The sequence below is a fragment of the Limulus polyphemus genome, unplaced genomic scaffold, assembly GCF_000517525.1.
Source record: "Limulus polyphemus unplaced genomic scaffold, Limulus_polyphemus-2.1.2 Scaffold7636, whole genome shotgun sequence".
Taxonomy (NCBI): domain Eukaryota; kingdom Metazoa; phylum Arthropoda; class Merostomata; order Xiphosura; family Limulidae; genus Limulus; species Limulus polyphemus.
The window spans coordinates 24732-38087 of NW_013673246.1; the positions used below are offsets into that span (position 1 = coordinate 24732).

The following is a 13356-nucleotide window of genomic DNA, read 5'->3' on the forward strand; positions in this document are numbered from 1 at the left end:
AAGAACACATCACATTGAATTAAATATGTAAACAAATGTGATACATTGTTTCGTCTAACATAAAGTAACAAGAACACATCACATTGAATTAAATATGTAAACAAATGTGATACATTGTTTCGTCTAACATAAAGTAACAAGAACACATCACATTGAATTAAATATGTAAACAAATGTGATACATTGTTTCGTTTAACATAAAGTAACAAGAACACACATCACATTGAATTAATTGTAGTCCGGTGAAACAACCGGTACAACTACTTTGTAGTTCGATGAAACAACCGGTACGGCTACTTTGTAGTCCGACGAAACAACCGGTACGGCTACTTTGTAGTCCGGTGAAACAACCGGTACGGCTACCTTTGTAGTCCGACGAAACAACCGGTACAACTAGTGCCATTGAATTGATGCACCAGGATGTTTCAGAGTAAATGCCAGTCATCTTTGTTGTATCTTTATTTTTTTGTAGATTTTATCTTTGTCATAATGTAAACTAATTGTTTTACTAACTTCTCTGACTTTTATTCATATTTGTTTTTACATACTGTTCTAGGAGCACAGAGGGCTTCTAAGCATTCGATATCCCATGGAACATGGAATTGTAACTGATTGGAATGACATGGAGAGGATATGGCAGTATATTTATTCTAAAGAACAACTTCAGACATATCCGGAAGAGGTACACTTCTTTTATGATGACGTCATAATAGGTGCCTTAAGTAAATAACATATAAAAAGGGTAATCGTAAGTTTAGGGCTACTTGTTGCGATTAAAGTTTCGAAATGACCAAATACGAGGTAAGCAACTGTATTTGAACACCCGACATTGTGTTATCTGCCGGTAACTTCTTGTCAGAATTACTGTAACTCTGTTATCAGTTGTAAAGAATTAATGAAAATGTAAACAGTAATGTTATTCTTTAACCTCAGCAAACCCGTTTCTTTTTTTTTTCGTGAGGGCTTTGCTGCGTTCCTGACTGGTAGTCACTGAAATCTTGTGCTCAAATATATTGACCTAGTCAGTGTTTTGTTTGAAACGTTTCTTAAAATATATTTTACTATTCATTAGATGAATGAATACTTCGTACAAAATGTTAGTTCTTTACTTTATAGGGCTCAAATCCTAAGTTATCAATCTTTCTTTTACTTCACGACCCAAGATCCTTGAATTTTCAAAATCTTTAAACCTTTTTGAACAATTATTTCGAATAAATATTTATCGCTATGGATTTAATTTGTCCAGAACTAATGTCAGGTTAAAAATTTCTAATCTTGCTCGGGTGGTAGAAGCATCTGTAAAGTATTTTTTGTGTAGGATTTATCAACTTAATTTTGAAAGCTGCTGACAGAAACACATCTTCGTAGAGTTCTTCAAAACAAACAAATACATAAGTTGCATATTTACAAAAGAACTGTTAAAAGTATCCTCACTTCCAGTACACGTAAATCTAGAAATTTCTTTGATATTATGCTCTATAAGTGAATATTTGGGTAAGAAAATGTTTCTTTTAATGTATGGTTTTTTAATTCGTAATTTCTTTTTTTTAGGATTTATAAATATATTTTTTTTACAGCATCCAGTACTTCTCACAGAAGCGCCTCTCAACCCCCAAAGGAATAGGGAAAAATCAGCGGAAATATTTTTTGAAACCTTCAATGTACCCGCGTTGTTTATCTCTATGCAGGCAGTCTTAAGTTTGTATGTGTTGTTTTACTTCATCTGCTATTATTTAGAGATAAATTTCAATTTTTTTTAATAAGTAGGCTTCTGTTAAGAAGCAGTGTTAGTCTTATCAGACTAAGTACAGTAGTAACTGTTAGTAGTTATATGTATTTATAAGCTCCAATCCACTGGCTCTGTTTGTTACTATTAGTTTTAATTCTGTGATCATTTGCTTAGTAATAGTTTTGTTTCTTGCCACCAGGTACGCTACTGGTCGCACAACTGGTGTAGTATTAGATGCTGGAGATGGTGTTACACATGCTGTTCCGATTTACGAAGGCTTTGCTATGCCTAATAGCATCCAACGTGTAGACATCGCGGGTCGAGATGTTACTCGATACTTGCGTCTTTTGTTGAGAAAGGAAGGCTTTGATTTTCACACCACAGCAGAGTTTGAAATTGTGAAATCTGTGAAAGAGGTACTTTTTATTTTTTTTTGTAACACCTTCTGTTGGAGATTTTGACTCATTCATATCCGTCTGAAACTACTTTTCGTTTATCGTGTATCTAGGGTCAGATATTTAGTCAATTTGGCCAAAAGTATACGAATTAAATTTTGTTTAGATCGGTGTCACCATAAATATTACCAGCAACCTTAAACTTGTTTAACTGGCAGGAGCAACTTTAATTGTCTTCACTCTCTTTGTTTAACTTTCTTTTCTACAATACACAATGCCATTTTCTTCTGTTTTACCACATCGCTATGTATATCTTTACTTTTTTTAGAAAGCTTGCTACCTTGCCAGTAACCCACAGCGAGAAGAAACCATGGAAACTGAGAAAGCACAGTACACTTTACCAGATGGAAGTGTTTTAGAAGTATGTCTGATATTGTTTTTTTTTAACGATTGTAATTGTCTGTGTGTCTACTGATATACATACTTTAATGTATGTATAATGTGACTTGGAATGGCAAGAATATTAAAAATATATAACTTGTATGGTTTTTGAAAAGCGTAAGATATGTTTTTTGCAACTGCTTATTTTAACCTTTTTTGTTCTGGTACTGAAGGATTAGCAAGCAGTTTGTGTCATTCTCAACTCTGTTATCCATTTAACTGCAGACTGTGAATGATGGTATTTTCTAATCAAAACATTTTTATTAACCCAAGTTAAACTCTAAGGAAATAAATAACTGTAGCTCAAGTTATGGTTTTAGATTCTAAATTATTTTTTCCCCCTTTTGTCTTCTAATTGTTTAGTCAATAACTTACATTTCAGTCCCTCAGATATTTATTTCTTCTGTTAGAGAAGTCCTAATACTACTGTCAATTTTTACTAAATTCCTGTCGAAATAGTCATGCGAATCTCAAAAACCATTAGAAAAAAAGAGTAATATTAAAAACTGGAAAGTGTTCATTAAATTTAAAAAGCGATAAACTTCTATGTCGTATATCGGTACTTAGTTTTTGCTTTTCTGTCGGATAACTTAATCCATTGGAATCCTTTCTACTTCTTAAAAAAGAACTTTGAAGGAAATTAAGTTATTTGATAACGTATTTAAGTGAAAAGTTTTGGAAATTAGAATAAAATATTGTTTGTAACTATCCGTATTGGGGCTTGTGATTCTGAGGATTCATGGTCTTCAACCCACCGTTATAAAAACATCCTCACTTTGGGCCCATAAGTACACTAAGAATGACTGATAGATCCTAGTATTTGACCAGGTGGCATTCCTCTAACGTATTAGTTCGAGGTTAGGGACAGCTATGTAAAGATAACTCTCTTGTATCTTTGTACAAAATTCTGAAACAATCTGTATTACCTCGTCTGATTAACAGTGATTTGTATTAAAGTATCTGGTTTACACCCCTGCTTGTTGGTGGCTTTCCCTAAAACTCTTCTTAAATTCTGTTAATTATTTTTATTTACACTTCTTAGATAGGGCCAGCTAGATTTAGAGCACCAGAAATACTTTTTCGACCAGATATCATTGGAGAGGAATTCGAAGGTCTGCACGAAGTTTTGGGAAATTCTATACACAAGTCGGACATGGATCTGCGTAAAGTCTTGTATCAGAATATTGTTCTCTCGGGAGGTTCTACCTTGTTCAGAGGTAAATCTTTAAAAAATTGTTTATCTGTTGTGTTTTCCATAATTTAGATTTGTGTGCTTAGTAAGTGTATATTATTCACACCTCCCTTTCAGTTACTCAATAGCGGTACCATTGTTGAAATTCAAAAATATTTAACTAAAAGCAGTATACTAAATTCTTTTGGTTTCCATTAATTTTGTTGGAAAGTTAAATAAATATTTTTCCCATTTCTTCCTCTTTATATTTACTATAAAGTGGCTTCTATTTGTAACAAGACGGTTCTTGGGTACGGTCCAGAGGGATTCTAAATCTCCTCTTCATTTCCACATTTTACGAGTTGAACAGCCATTTCAGCTCTTCCGTTTCCCATACTTTTATTGTGATAGGATCAAAGTTCGTGATTGGTTAGTCTACCTTACTTCTCATTTTTATGAGCTTACTGGCTATCTCCATTTTCCCTTAGTGCCAATTTTTGAACATTGTTAATTTTTTTTTATGTAATTAAAATCATTTCAGAATAAAAGAAAATATTTAAAAAATGTAAAAATAATATTTCCTAGGAAATTCTATACTAAATGTGAAACCAATTTTCTTACATTAGTATTAAAATTTGCATAAATGGCTGTTCTGTGTATACTAAAAAAAAAAATGACCAAACACTTACTAGCCAGTGCAAAAGAAAAAGGTAGAATATAACTTGAATGTACGAGGTCAACACACACATTACGTGCCCAAGTAATTTGTAACTGTGCTTCACTGTTACCGATGTATGATTAGCATGCTCAACTCAATTTATGGGACTGAAACTGTGTGCCAAATGTACAACGGAATTCTAATGTGACAGTCGTTCTCATATTTGTTAGTAAAAAAAAAGTATCCCAAAATTTAATTATCAGCTTTTTAAATTACAGTAATGTATGTTAGAAAGTTTTCATTGATTTGTGTTATGAATTCAATATAGTAATAATAAATATATATGCGAGTCTAGTTAAACCCCTGTGATTTGGTAGTAAATCAGCGCATTAATTCCTTGACCACAGCAACACAAAGTAGTGTGAAGTTTCATATTCATAGTTAAAATGTCTTGCGAGTGATGAGGAGGCAGGGACAGCTTGTACTCTTGGATAGAGCCAAAGATCCTGGATTCGAGCCCCAGTCCTAGAGTTTCTTTTCACCTCTCGGCTTTCTCAGTTGCGATGTTTGTTAGATTGTAAGCCCATTGTTAATGGTGGTCGCTGCCTTGCCTCTAGTCGAGAATATGGATGGTGGCAGATAACAGTAGAAGTTTGATTGAAAACAAACATTCTGTGTTTAGTTTTCAAGCTTTTGTTGAGAAAAGAAAGACTGGTGCTGTATAGTTAAAAAAAAAAATACTTAATTTGATTTTAATGGTGTTAGAAACTTTAACCTTTTGTACAGGCTGTGCATCTAAATATTTTACAGGGTTTGGTGATAGACTATTGAGTGAAGTGAAGAAAATAGCTCCAAAGGATATTAAAATACGGGTAAGTTCAACTTAGATTACAGCCTCATTACATCACATGGTAACACCGAAACCATGAATATCCTTAACCTGGTATTGTTTAAAGTAAATTATTACTGAGTTAACATCAAGTTGTTAGTACACTTGTTATACTGAAACAGAGAAACTTTTATTGTATTGTATTTGACAAAAAATTCAAGGTGTTAAGTTCACAAGAACTGTAACTTGTAGGTATAATGATGCCATGGAAAAATTAAAAATAATTCTAGTAAGGTCGTTTTCTCCATATTCCCTTCACTAATAAATTTGTTGGTGACATGTGTTTATTTCTTTATCAGATATCTGCACCACAAGAACGTTTGTATTCTACATGGATAGGGTAAGTGTTCTTTTTTTTTAACTTCTCTGTTGTTTATAAATAATTGATCGAGGTTATTTTGTTCGATGTGTGTGTGTAAACAGAAAGTAAGGGAGATTTATTTTACTCTAGTGGTTCTATTCTGGCATCTTTGGACACATTCAAGAAGATGTGGGTGTCTAAACGAGAGTACGACGAAGAGGGAAATAGAGCAATTCATCGTAAAACTTTTTGACGGAACAAAAACGACTGAAGAGAACGCTGTTTTGTTTTTGTTCAAAGAAACTTCTCAGATCTTGAATGTGAAAGCCTACTGTTTTGGTTTTTATTGGTGGCATACTTTTAAGCTTCAGGTGACTGATAATATCTCTCAGTTTTCCTAGACTACTTTATTTGTACCTATATCTTTAAAGTTACAAACACAGAGACAAGTGTGTATAATTGAGCTATTGTAATTCACCGTATATGGTAACAAAACCAAAGGGGTTGTAGAACAAATATTTTCACTTTCAAAATCAGCCTTCTTTGTCAGTGCTTTTAAATAAAATTTAATTCTTACAATACACTTTTAATTATTAATATCTTCGCAGTTTTTCACATAATTATCTTAATTTTTAAAAATGCGTTTATGTCATAAAATTCTCGGCACAGTTGCATGGAAATTTGATTTTGTAGATCTCAAAAACTTTGTATTAAAGTTCTGTTTACAGAACAAAAATGCTTGTTTAACCTTTTCACGAATATGACTAATTTATACTGAAACTTGTGTTTTCTATTATATAATTAGGTCTGTGTTGTTTTCCTTAAAGACCAAAAATTCTTTAATTTTAACTAGTCATTCCATTCAAGACATTGGTCAAATTTAATATAACCTCAATACTGGTACTCCCATTTTCTTCGTAATATTGTTTTACAGTACAATATTTTTATCGGTTTTACAGACAAAAAATCACAGCTGTCTCGTTTCTTTTAAAGTTTTCAACAAGACACAATCAGGTAATTTTTCTTTCTTACACAATACGAACTTACACTGTGATTCTTAGAAATAAGGATTGTCTTTACTATCTACTAGAAAATTACTGTATCAATAAACTAATAGATATGGGTAACAACTAAGATGTTCGACTTGTGTATTTTCTTTGTATGTATAGTAATTACTAGGAAAAGGTTAAAAGAGAAACACACGTTTTATGGATAATAGCTTCTTTAACCTTCAAGTTACAGACCTTTAGATGAAACCAGATGTTTTCTGTGTCACACATAGGGGTAAGTATTTTATGCTTTGTTGGTGGACTCTAGCTGTTTAGTAAAATGTTTTAAAATTACATTGGGTCCTCACCAACAGCTTTAAGTTTTGTTCTCTTCCCAGATGTTTAGCCAAATATTTAAATTGTATTAGTTGAGGTTCAAAAACGTGGAGAATGACAATAATAAAGATACATGGTCAGATGGGAGCAGGTGTGGCTGTAATCTCCGGGGCACCTCAAGAATAGTTCATTGATAGCCTGTACTATAAAGATTGTCAAAAGTAGAGGGTCCTATTACAGTATAGAACCAGATTTGACCAGAGTACTTGTAAGACAAAATAATAACTGGTGTGATATAGGTCTTTGATGTCACTGATTTTTCTGGAAAGAAATATTCAACGTAAGTCTTAAACTATCAACCTTTCTCTACAAGATAAGACTTCAATGTCTGTTCTCCAGTTGATTAACTTCTGAATGAAAGTAAGCATTGTTGAGACTGGATATTAAGTCCTTGAGTTAACTAGTTTTATAACCACCCGTTGTTAGGATATTCTAAAAACAAACATCAGATTTATACATGAATGTAAATACTCTTATAAGCAAGAGAACCAACCACATGTTTTCACAGTATTACCTCCTAACACAGGTCAATGAATATTGGTTAAATACTTTAATTAACAGATATTTAATATCAAGATATAACCTGTCACAATTTATACAAAATCTGACCATCTTTTATAAATGGGTTTTTCCAAAGTATCTAAATGTTTATAGAAAGTGTTTTAAAATAACACTTTATTAAAACGGAGGAACGTCTACTGTAAAAGTTATAGTCAGTCACTATAATATCCACAGCAGAAACCAGTTTAATACAATGAATAAAAACTAAAAATTCATTATTACAAATATACACATTGCACTTAAAACAAAGTTACAATATTTTTATATTTTCGACAAAGATCCAAGTTTTAGTTTTCAACAGAAAATTAATACTGTTCTTAATTTTGAATTTGTAAAGACCAAAATATTTTTTTCTTCTTACAGCTAACACGTTAACAGTTTAATTAATTTACACAAGTTTTGAAAAGTGTAAAGACTACTTAATGTCGGTAACATAATTCCGATGGGTTGAAGCAGAAGAAGTGTGTTGATGTTCAAACTTTAAGATACTAAGTTTCAAAATGTTTTTACTTTTCCCCATCATATATTTTGTTAATTTTCCGTGTAACGAAGAATACAATTAGTAGGTTCTGATTCTTCAAATGGTTAGCTCAAGATAAAATCATACATTTCTAGCTGATGCTAGAGTTCGTTTAATAATAATCTAAAGAGAAACTCCCAATTATCAGAATCACCTTCAACCAAAACCTATCGGTTGTTGAAAGGTTCTACGTTGTTTTAATGGGAAAAGAAAACATTAGTAAGTAGGCTATTACTGGATCGAATGGGTTGACTTGTTCTTCTATGTAATAGGTAGAACATGAAGACAAGCAATCTTTTAAAAATGGAATTTTAAAAACATATTCTTTACAAACACACACACATATATATATAAAAAAAAAGATTTGGAAAATACATTTAAAAATACATGTAAGTTTACTCAAAACTTAGTGTTTGATATATATATATATTTTTCATTTTTGTGGTTGATATACTAGTGAAATATGATATCTACAAATAACCAGCATGGAAAGAATTACGTATGTACAAAAAATTAAAACGAAAGTGAAAAGTAATGACAATGAAGTTTGATACATTTAAAAATTAATTCACCCTAAAAACTAGAATATCTTGGATTAACTATACAAAACTAATTTCTCATCACCCTTGCATGATGGAGAAGTCGGAAAGGTCCTCCTTTCCCGAGATCTTCAGAGTCTGAATGGGGAAAAAAATTACATTAGTAATTTAGTAACAAATAACGACAAGTTTAATTTTCAAACACGTAATTTCCCCAACCACTGGTTGATTTCCTGGCATCAGCCAAGCTGCAGTAAGACTTTATTACAACGTTTAACAACTACCTTATAAAAAAACACTGTTCTACGTCTCGAGTTGCTCTTGGGACAGTCCAGTGGCCACGATTATTCACTAAATCCCAATATAACAGGTTTATAGCAAGATCCATCTTAAGGTAACATATACCCTTTATATAGTGGTAGCTAGGTTTTTGGTCTTTTTTATAAAAATATATTAAATATGTACAAAGACACATTCTGTATAACATTACCACTGTGGCTAATTTGCATATTATAAAAATAAAGAAATGTCTTATGCTACCGATAACTGGTCCAGACTTTTTTTTTTATACTAAAATACCTTGACAATACTTTCTATGTACCTTTACTATATGTGGGTATTAGTTACTTAAAAGTCCATTAAATGGTGTTGGGACAAAAACTGGAAACATCGTAATGTTTAGAACAGCAGTAATATCCCCAAACCACTTCAACCTATGCTGGAATAAAGTTTTCATCTATAAAATTATAACTCTGGATATGATCAAGAATTCCCTGATTCAAAAAAAAACTAATGTGATGAAGCTGGAAATATTTCTTGGTACTTATAATAAGATAATAAACCAGGATTTGATACTATAGTTCACAAGCTTCCAGAAAAATCTTTAAATATAACGGCTTTTCAACCATAAAGACGGTTGTCGAGGCCAGGATTACAATAATCCCTTCTGATCGGATATCTCTGAAATCCCCCAGTGCAGTGTTTGGTACTTAGTGTTGTTAACTATAGTATACTGATGCTTGTGTTGTAACATTTGTTAACATACAGAAACAGGTGGTACTTAATGTTGTTAACTATAGTATACTGATGCTTGTGTTGTAACATTTGTTAACATACAGAAACAGATGGTACTCGAGCGAGTTTTTCTCTAAGTTTTATATCAAATATGGATACTTTACAAGTATGTCCTGCTAAATACGTACGTTTTTGTTAGCAGGTTCTGAAATTTAGATATTAATGTATAATAACTCACGTTATTGGTAATAAGTAGTAGTAAGAAATTAATTTTAGTAAAGAAATTTATATGCTTTTAACAGAACTTTGTTAAATGTTTAACCCAGTGTATTTTAGCCTCCTATTTGTCTCACAAATGAGTGAAAATCTGTTCAATCCTTTGTTATATCAAATCAATAATGAATGATGTTGGTATAAACTTAGATTATTGTTACCCCCAACCACTCGATGGTTTGATGGGAAATAACTGTACAGTTAGATTTTTTAACATTTGTTAACATACAGAAACAGCATGTATTAATAAGTACTGTTGGAACACGTAGATCTGACCTTTTCATTGACCATGTGTAGCAGGCATACGAATGCAATAGGAACACTCAGGTTCTTTGTCATTAGTGACGACAACTGGTGAGGTAACGTCTTATAGATGTGAGAAAATGACATCTCTCCATCCATTCTATCCGGCGTTGATACGTCTTCCTGGTTTTCTATATTCTCCTATAGAAAGTTTTAAAAATACCAGCAAATAAAAAACAACGACAACCAATCATTGACAATTTGTAACATAGCTATCTAAAGAAACAACAGGAGGAAAAAAAAAGGTACGAATATTTCCATAACTTTTTAATTAATGACGAAATGTTTGTGCAGAATGACAGTTACTACATACGAAACTTTCTTAAAACACGTTAACTTGTTTTCTTTGAGTTTGTAGGAAATTAACGTATACTTCAGTATCAAACAGTTTGTACGTATTAACTCTGAAGAAGCCGTAAAACGAAACGTTGGTAGTAATAACAAAATATATATACAATCTGGAGTGTGTAGGTCGTTCGTCTAAACTTTTATCACACAGTTAGCTTGCTACCTGATAAAACCACATTTGATTTCTGAAACTTGAATCAAGAGATGTTACCTTATTATGTGAATCTGACACGGAATCTTTCGTCAAAATATGCCACATTACTCGTTTCAGGCGTTTAATATCTAAGTGCTTGGCCGTCCTTGCATACTGGATATCAATTTTGGCAATCTGAAAATAGATGCTGAAGTAAGATCCTGTTCTTATGTCATGATTAGTTTTGGCTGATCTTAAAAATTACATTTATATCAATACAAGAATATCATAATACGAATGAACCCATCCTTGACCCGATAAAAATATGAATTATAATCACGTGAACTCAAGTTATTAGGTTGTCATAACATACTTTTATGTCCTATATAATATTCGAGTTAAAAACGTTTATAGAAACCAAATCTTAAAACATTTACAGGTGGACAGAGTGTAGCAACTGATTCTTACTGATAACAGTTCAATCACTGTTACTCGGCAACAACGTGTTGTTAATGTCCAAAAATTGATTTATTTTGTTTAACCCACGAAATGAATTTCAAAGAATACAAGTTTTTCCAGGTTGTAATAGGACAGGGATACCAATTTGTAATAAATTAATCTACACTGATAATTGTAACACGAACGCAAATACAGCACACAGAGAACCTAGTTCAAACCAAAAACTTTATCTCATCAAAGTACTGTACAAAATAATTAAGTAAGAAGATGCCTTAACAAAGATATTTTAAAAGGTGTACGAAAAACAACAATTTCAGTTCAATATGCTACCTTGTACGGCTGCTGGAGAAGGTTATCTCCTGCAAAAACCCCTTGAGACGGAGGAGTGGTCCCCATGCTTTCATTCTGAGGGAAGATGCTACGACTGTTGTTAAAATCGGACGAGGCGAACTCCCCCTCGCTATGAAAGCCAACGTTCTCCACATCTCCATCGCTGTCTTCACCCTTCAAAGTAAAGAGAAACTGTGAAATTGAGAAGCTGGCGATGTCTCCAGTTAAACTGATTTGACTTGGTGGGAAACTTAAGTATATTAAGGAATAAGGTTAAAAATATCAATGATATGCCATCAGAAGTAACAATTATTATCTGTATAATTAATACTTAGTGATGAACACAAAGATAATTGTACGTTTCACAAGTATTTCAACCATGGCTCACCCAGTAAAACCATCAGCCGTTTATATACACACACCTCTATTAATATGGTTGAGAGCTCTCTGTCTTAACTAAAAAAAACTAGAAATACATTAATGTCTTTAATGAAGATAGAGACATGCTTTAGTAACGTGATTGTTGTTTGAATGTCGTTTCTACATTTGATATCTGATTCTGTAATTCCTACCATACAATATTCTGTATTAAACTTCGGTGTCTATTCTGGAGTCCAGTCGTAACTGGTTCATTATTTACGTACATTGTTGTGCTAAAAACCTTACAAGATATCCAGTCTGGATAAACTATATCAGGAATAGCCAGTTGAAATATGTACATGTAACTACTGTCTGTTCTAATACAACTGAAATAGCTGGTTGAAACACATGTAACTACTGACTGTTCTAATACAACTGAAATAGCTGGTTGAAACACATGTAACTACTGACTGTTCTAATACAACTGAAATAGCTTACATGTGTTTCAACTGGCTATTTCAGTTGTATTAGAACAGTCAGTAGTTACATGTGTTTCTAATACAACTGAAATAGCTGGTTGAAATACATGTAACTACTGACTGTCCTAATACAATTGAAATAGCTGGTTGAAACACATGTAACTATTGACTGTCCTAATACAATTGAAATAGCTGGTTGAAACACATGTAACTACTGACTGTCCTAATACAACTGAAATAGCTGGTGATATAATAGCAACTATTATATCACTGATATGAAATTGAAGATATTTTAGTACTGACCAACTATTATATCACTGATATGAAAATGAAGATATTTTGGTACTGACCAACTATTATATCACTGATAATGAAATGAAGATATTTTAGTACTGACCAACTATTATATCACTGATAATGAAATGAAGATATTTTAGTACTGACCAACTATTATATCACTGATAATGAAATGAAGATATTTTAGTACTGACCAACTTATATCACTGATAATGATGATATTTTAGTACTGACCAACTATTATATCACTGATAAGGAAATGAAGATATTTTGGTACTGACCAACTGTTATATCATTGATAATGAAATGAAGATATTTTGGTACTGACCAACTGTTATATCATTGATAATGAAATGAAGATATTTTGGTACTGACCAACTATTATATCACTGATAAGGAAATGAAGATATTTTAGTACTGACCAACTATTATATCACTGATAATGAAATGAAGATATTTTAGTACTGACCAACTATTATATCACTGATAAGGAAATGAAGATATTTTGGTACTGACCAACTGTTATATCATTGATAATGAAATGAAGATATTTTGGTACTGACCAACTATTATATCACTGATAAGGAAATGAAGATATTTTAGTACTGACCAACTATTATATCACTGATAATGAAATGAAGATATTTTAGTACTGACCAACTTATATCACTGATAATGAAGATATTTTGGTACTGACCAACTATTATATCACTGATAATGAAATGAAGATATTTTAGTACTGACCAACTATTATATCACTGATAATGAAAT

General features: G+C 32.0%; 2 protein-coding genes across 2 annotated transcripts in view; one reads left to right on the top strand and one right to left on the bottom strand.

Annotated features, from left to right (window-relative positions):
- The window catches only part of LOC106474747 (beta-centractin), a 10634-nt gene extending 3916 nt beyond the window's left edge, over positions 1–6718 (top strand). Inside the window, exons 4-11 of the mRNA XM_013935441.2 lie at positions 557–682; positions 1578–1702; positions 1929–2145; positions 2453–2545; positions 3608–3782; positions 5205–5266; positions 5583–5623; positions 5735–6718. Coding sequence (XP_013790895.1) covers positions 557–682; positions 1578–1702; positions 1929–2145; positions 2453–2545; positions 3608–3782; positions 5205–5266; positions 5583–5623; positions 5735–5837 — 942 coding nt within the window. The 3' untranslated portion in view covers positions 5838–6718. The remainder of the gene's footprint in view (positions 1–556; positions 683–1577; positions 1703–1928; positions 2146–2452; positions 2546–3607; positions 3783–5204; positions 5267–5582; positions 5624–5734) is intronic.
- Positions 6719–8422: 1704 nt separating this feature from the next.
- LOC111089851 (condensin complex subunit 2-like) lies at positions 8423–11619 on the bottom strand. The gene is made up of 4 exons (XM_022403049.1): positions 11450–11619; positions 10739–10855; positions 10153–10320; positions 8423–8727 (listed from the first exon to the last, which is right to left on the bottom strand). Exons 1-4 carry the CDS (start codon positions 11513–11515, stop codon positions 8671–8673), a joined length of 408 nt encoding a protein of 135 aa, XP_022258757.1. The 5' UTR covers positions 11516–11619; the 3' UTR covers positions 8423–8670.
- Between the last annotated feature and the right edge of the window lie 1737 nt (positions 11620–13356).

Excerpts from the sequence above, each read along its gene's own strand:
- LOC111089851 (XM_022403049.1), bottom strand. The coding sequence starts at position 11,515 with ATGGGGACCACTCCTCCGTCTCAAGGGGTTTTTGCAGGAGATAACCTT. Across the intron at positions 10,856-11,449 it reads TTCTCCAGCAGCCGTACAAG|ATTGCCAAAATTGATATCCA; the intron begins GTAGCATATTGA and ends ATCTATTTTCAG. Across the intron at positions 10,321-10,738 it reads TGTCAGATTCACATAATAAG|GAGAATATAGAAAACCAGGA; the intron begins GTAACATCTCTT and ends AACTTTCTATAG.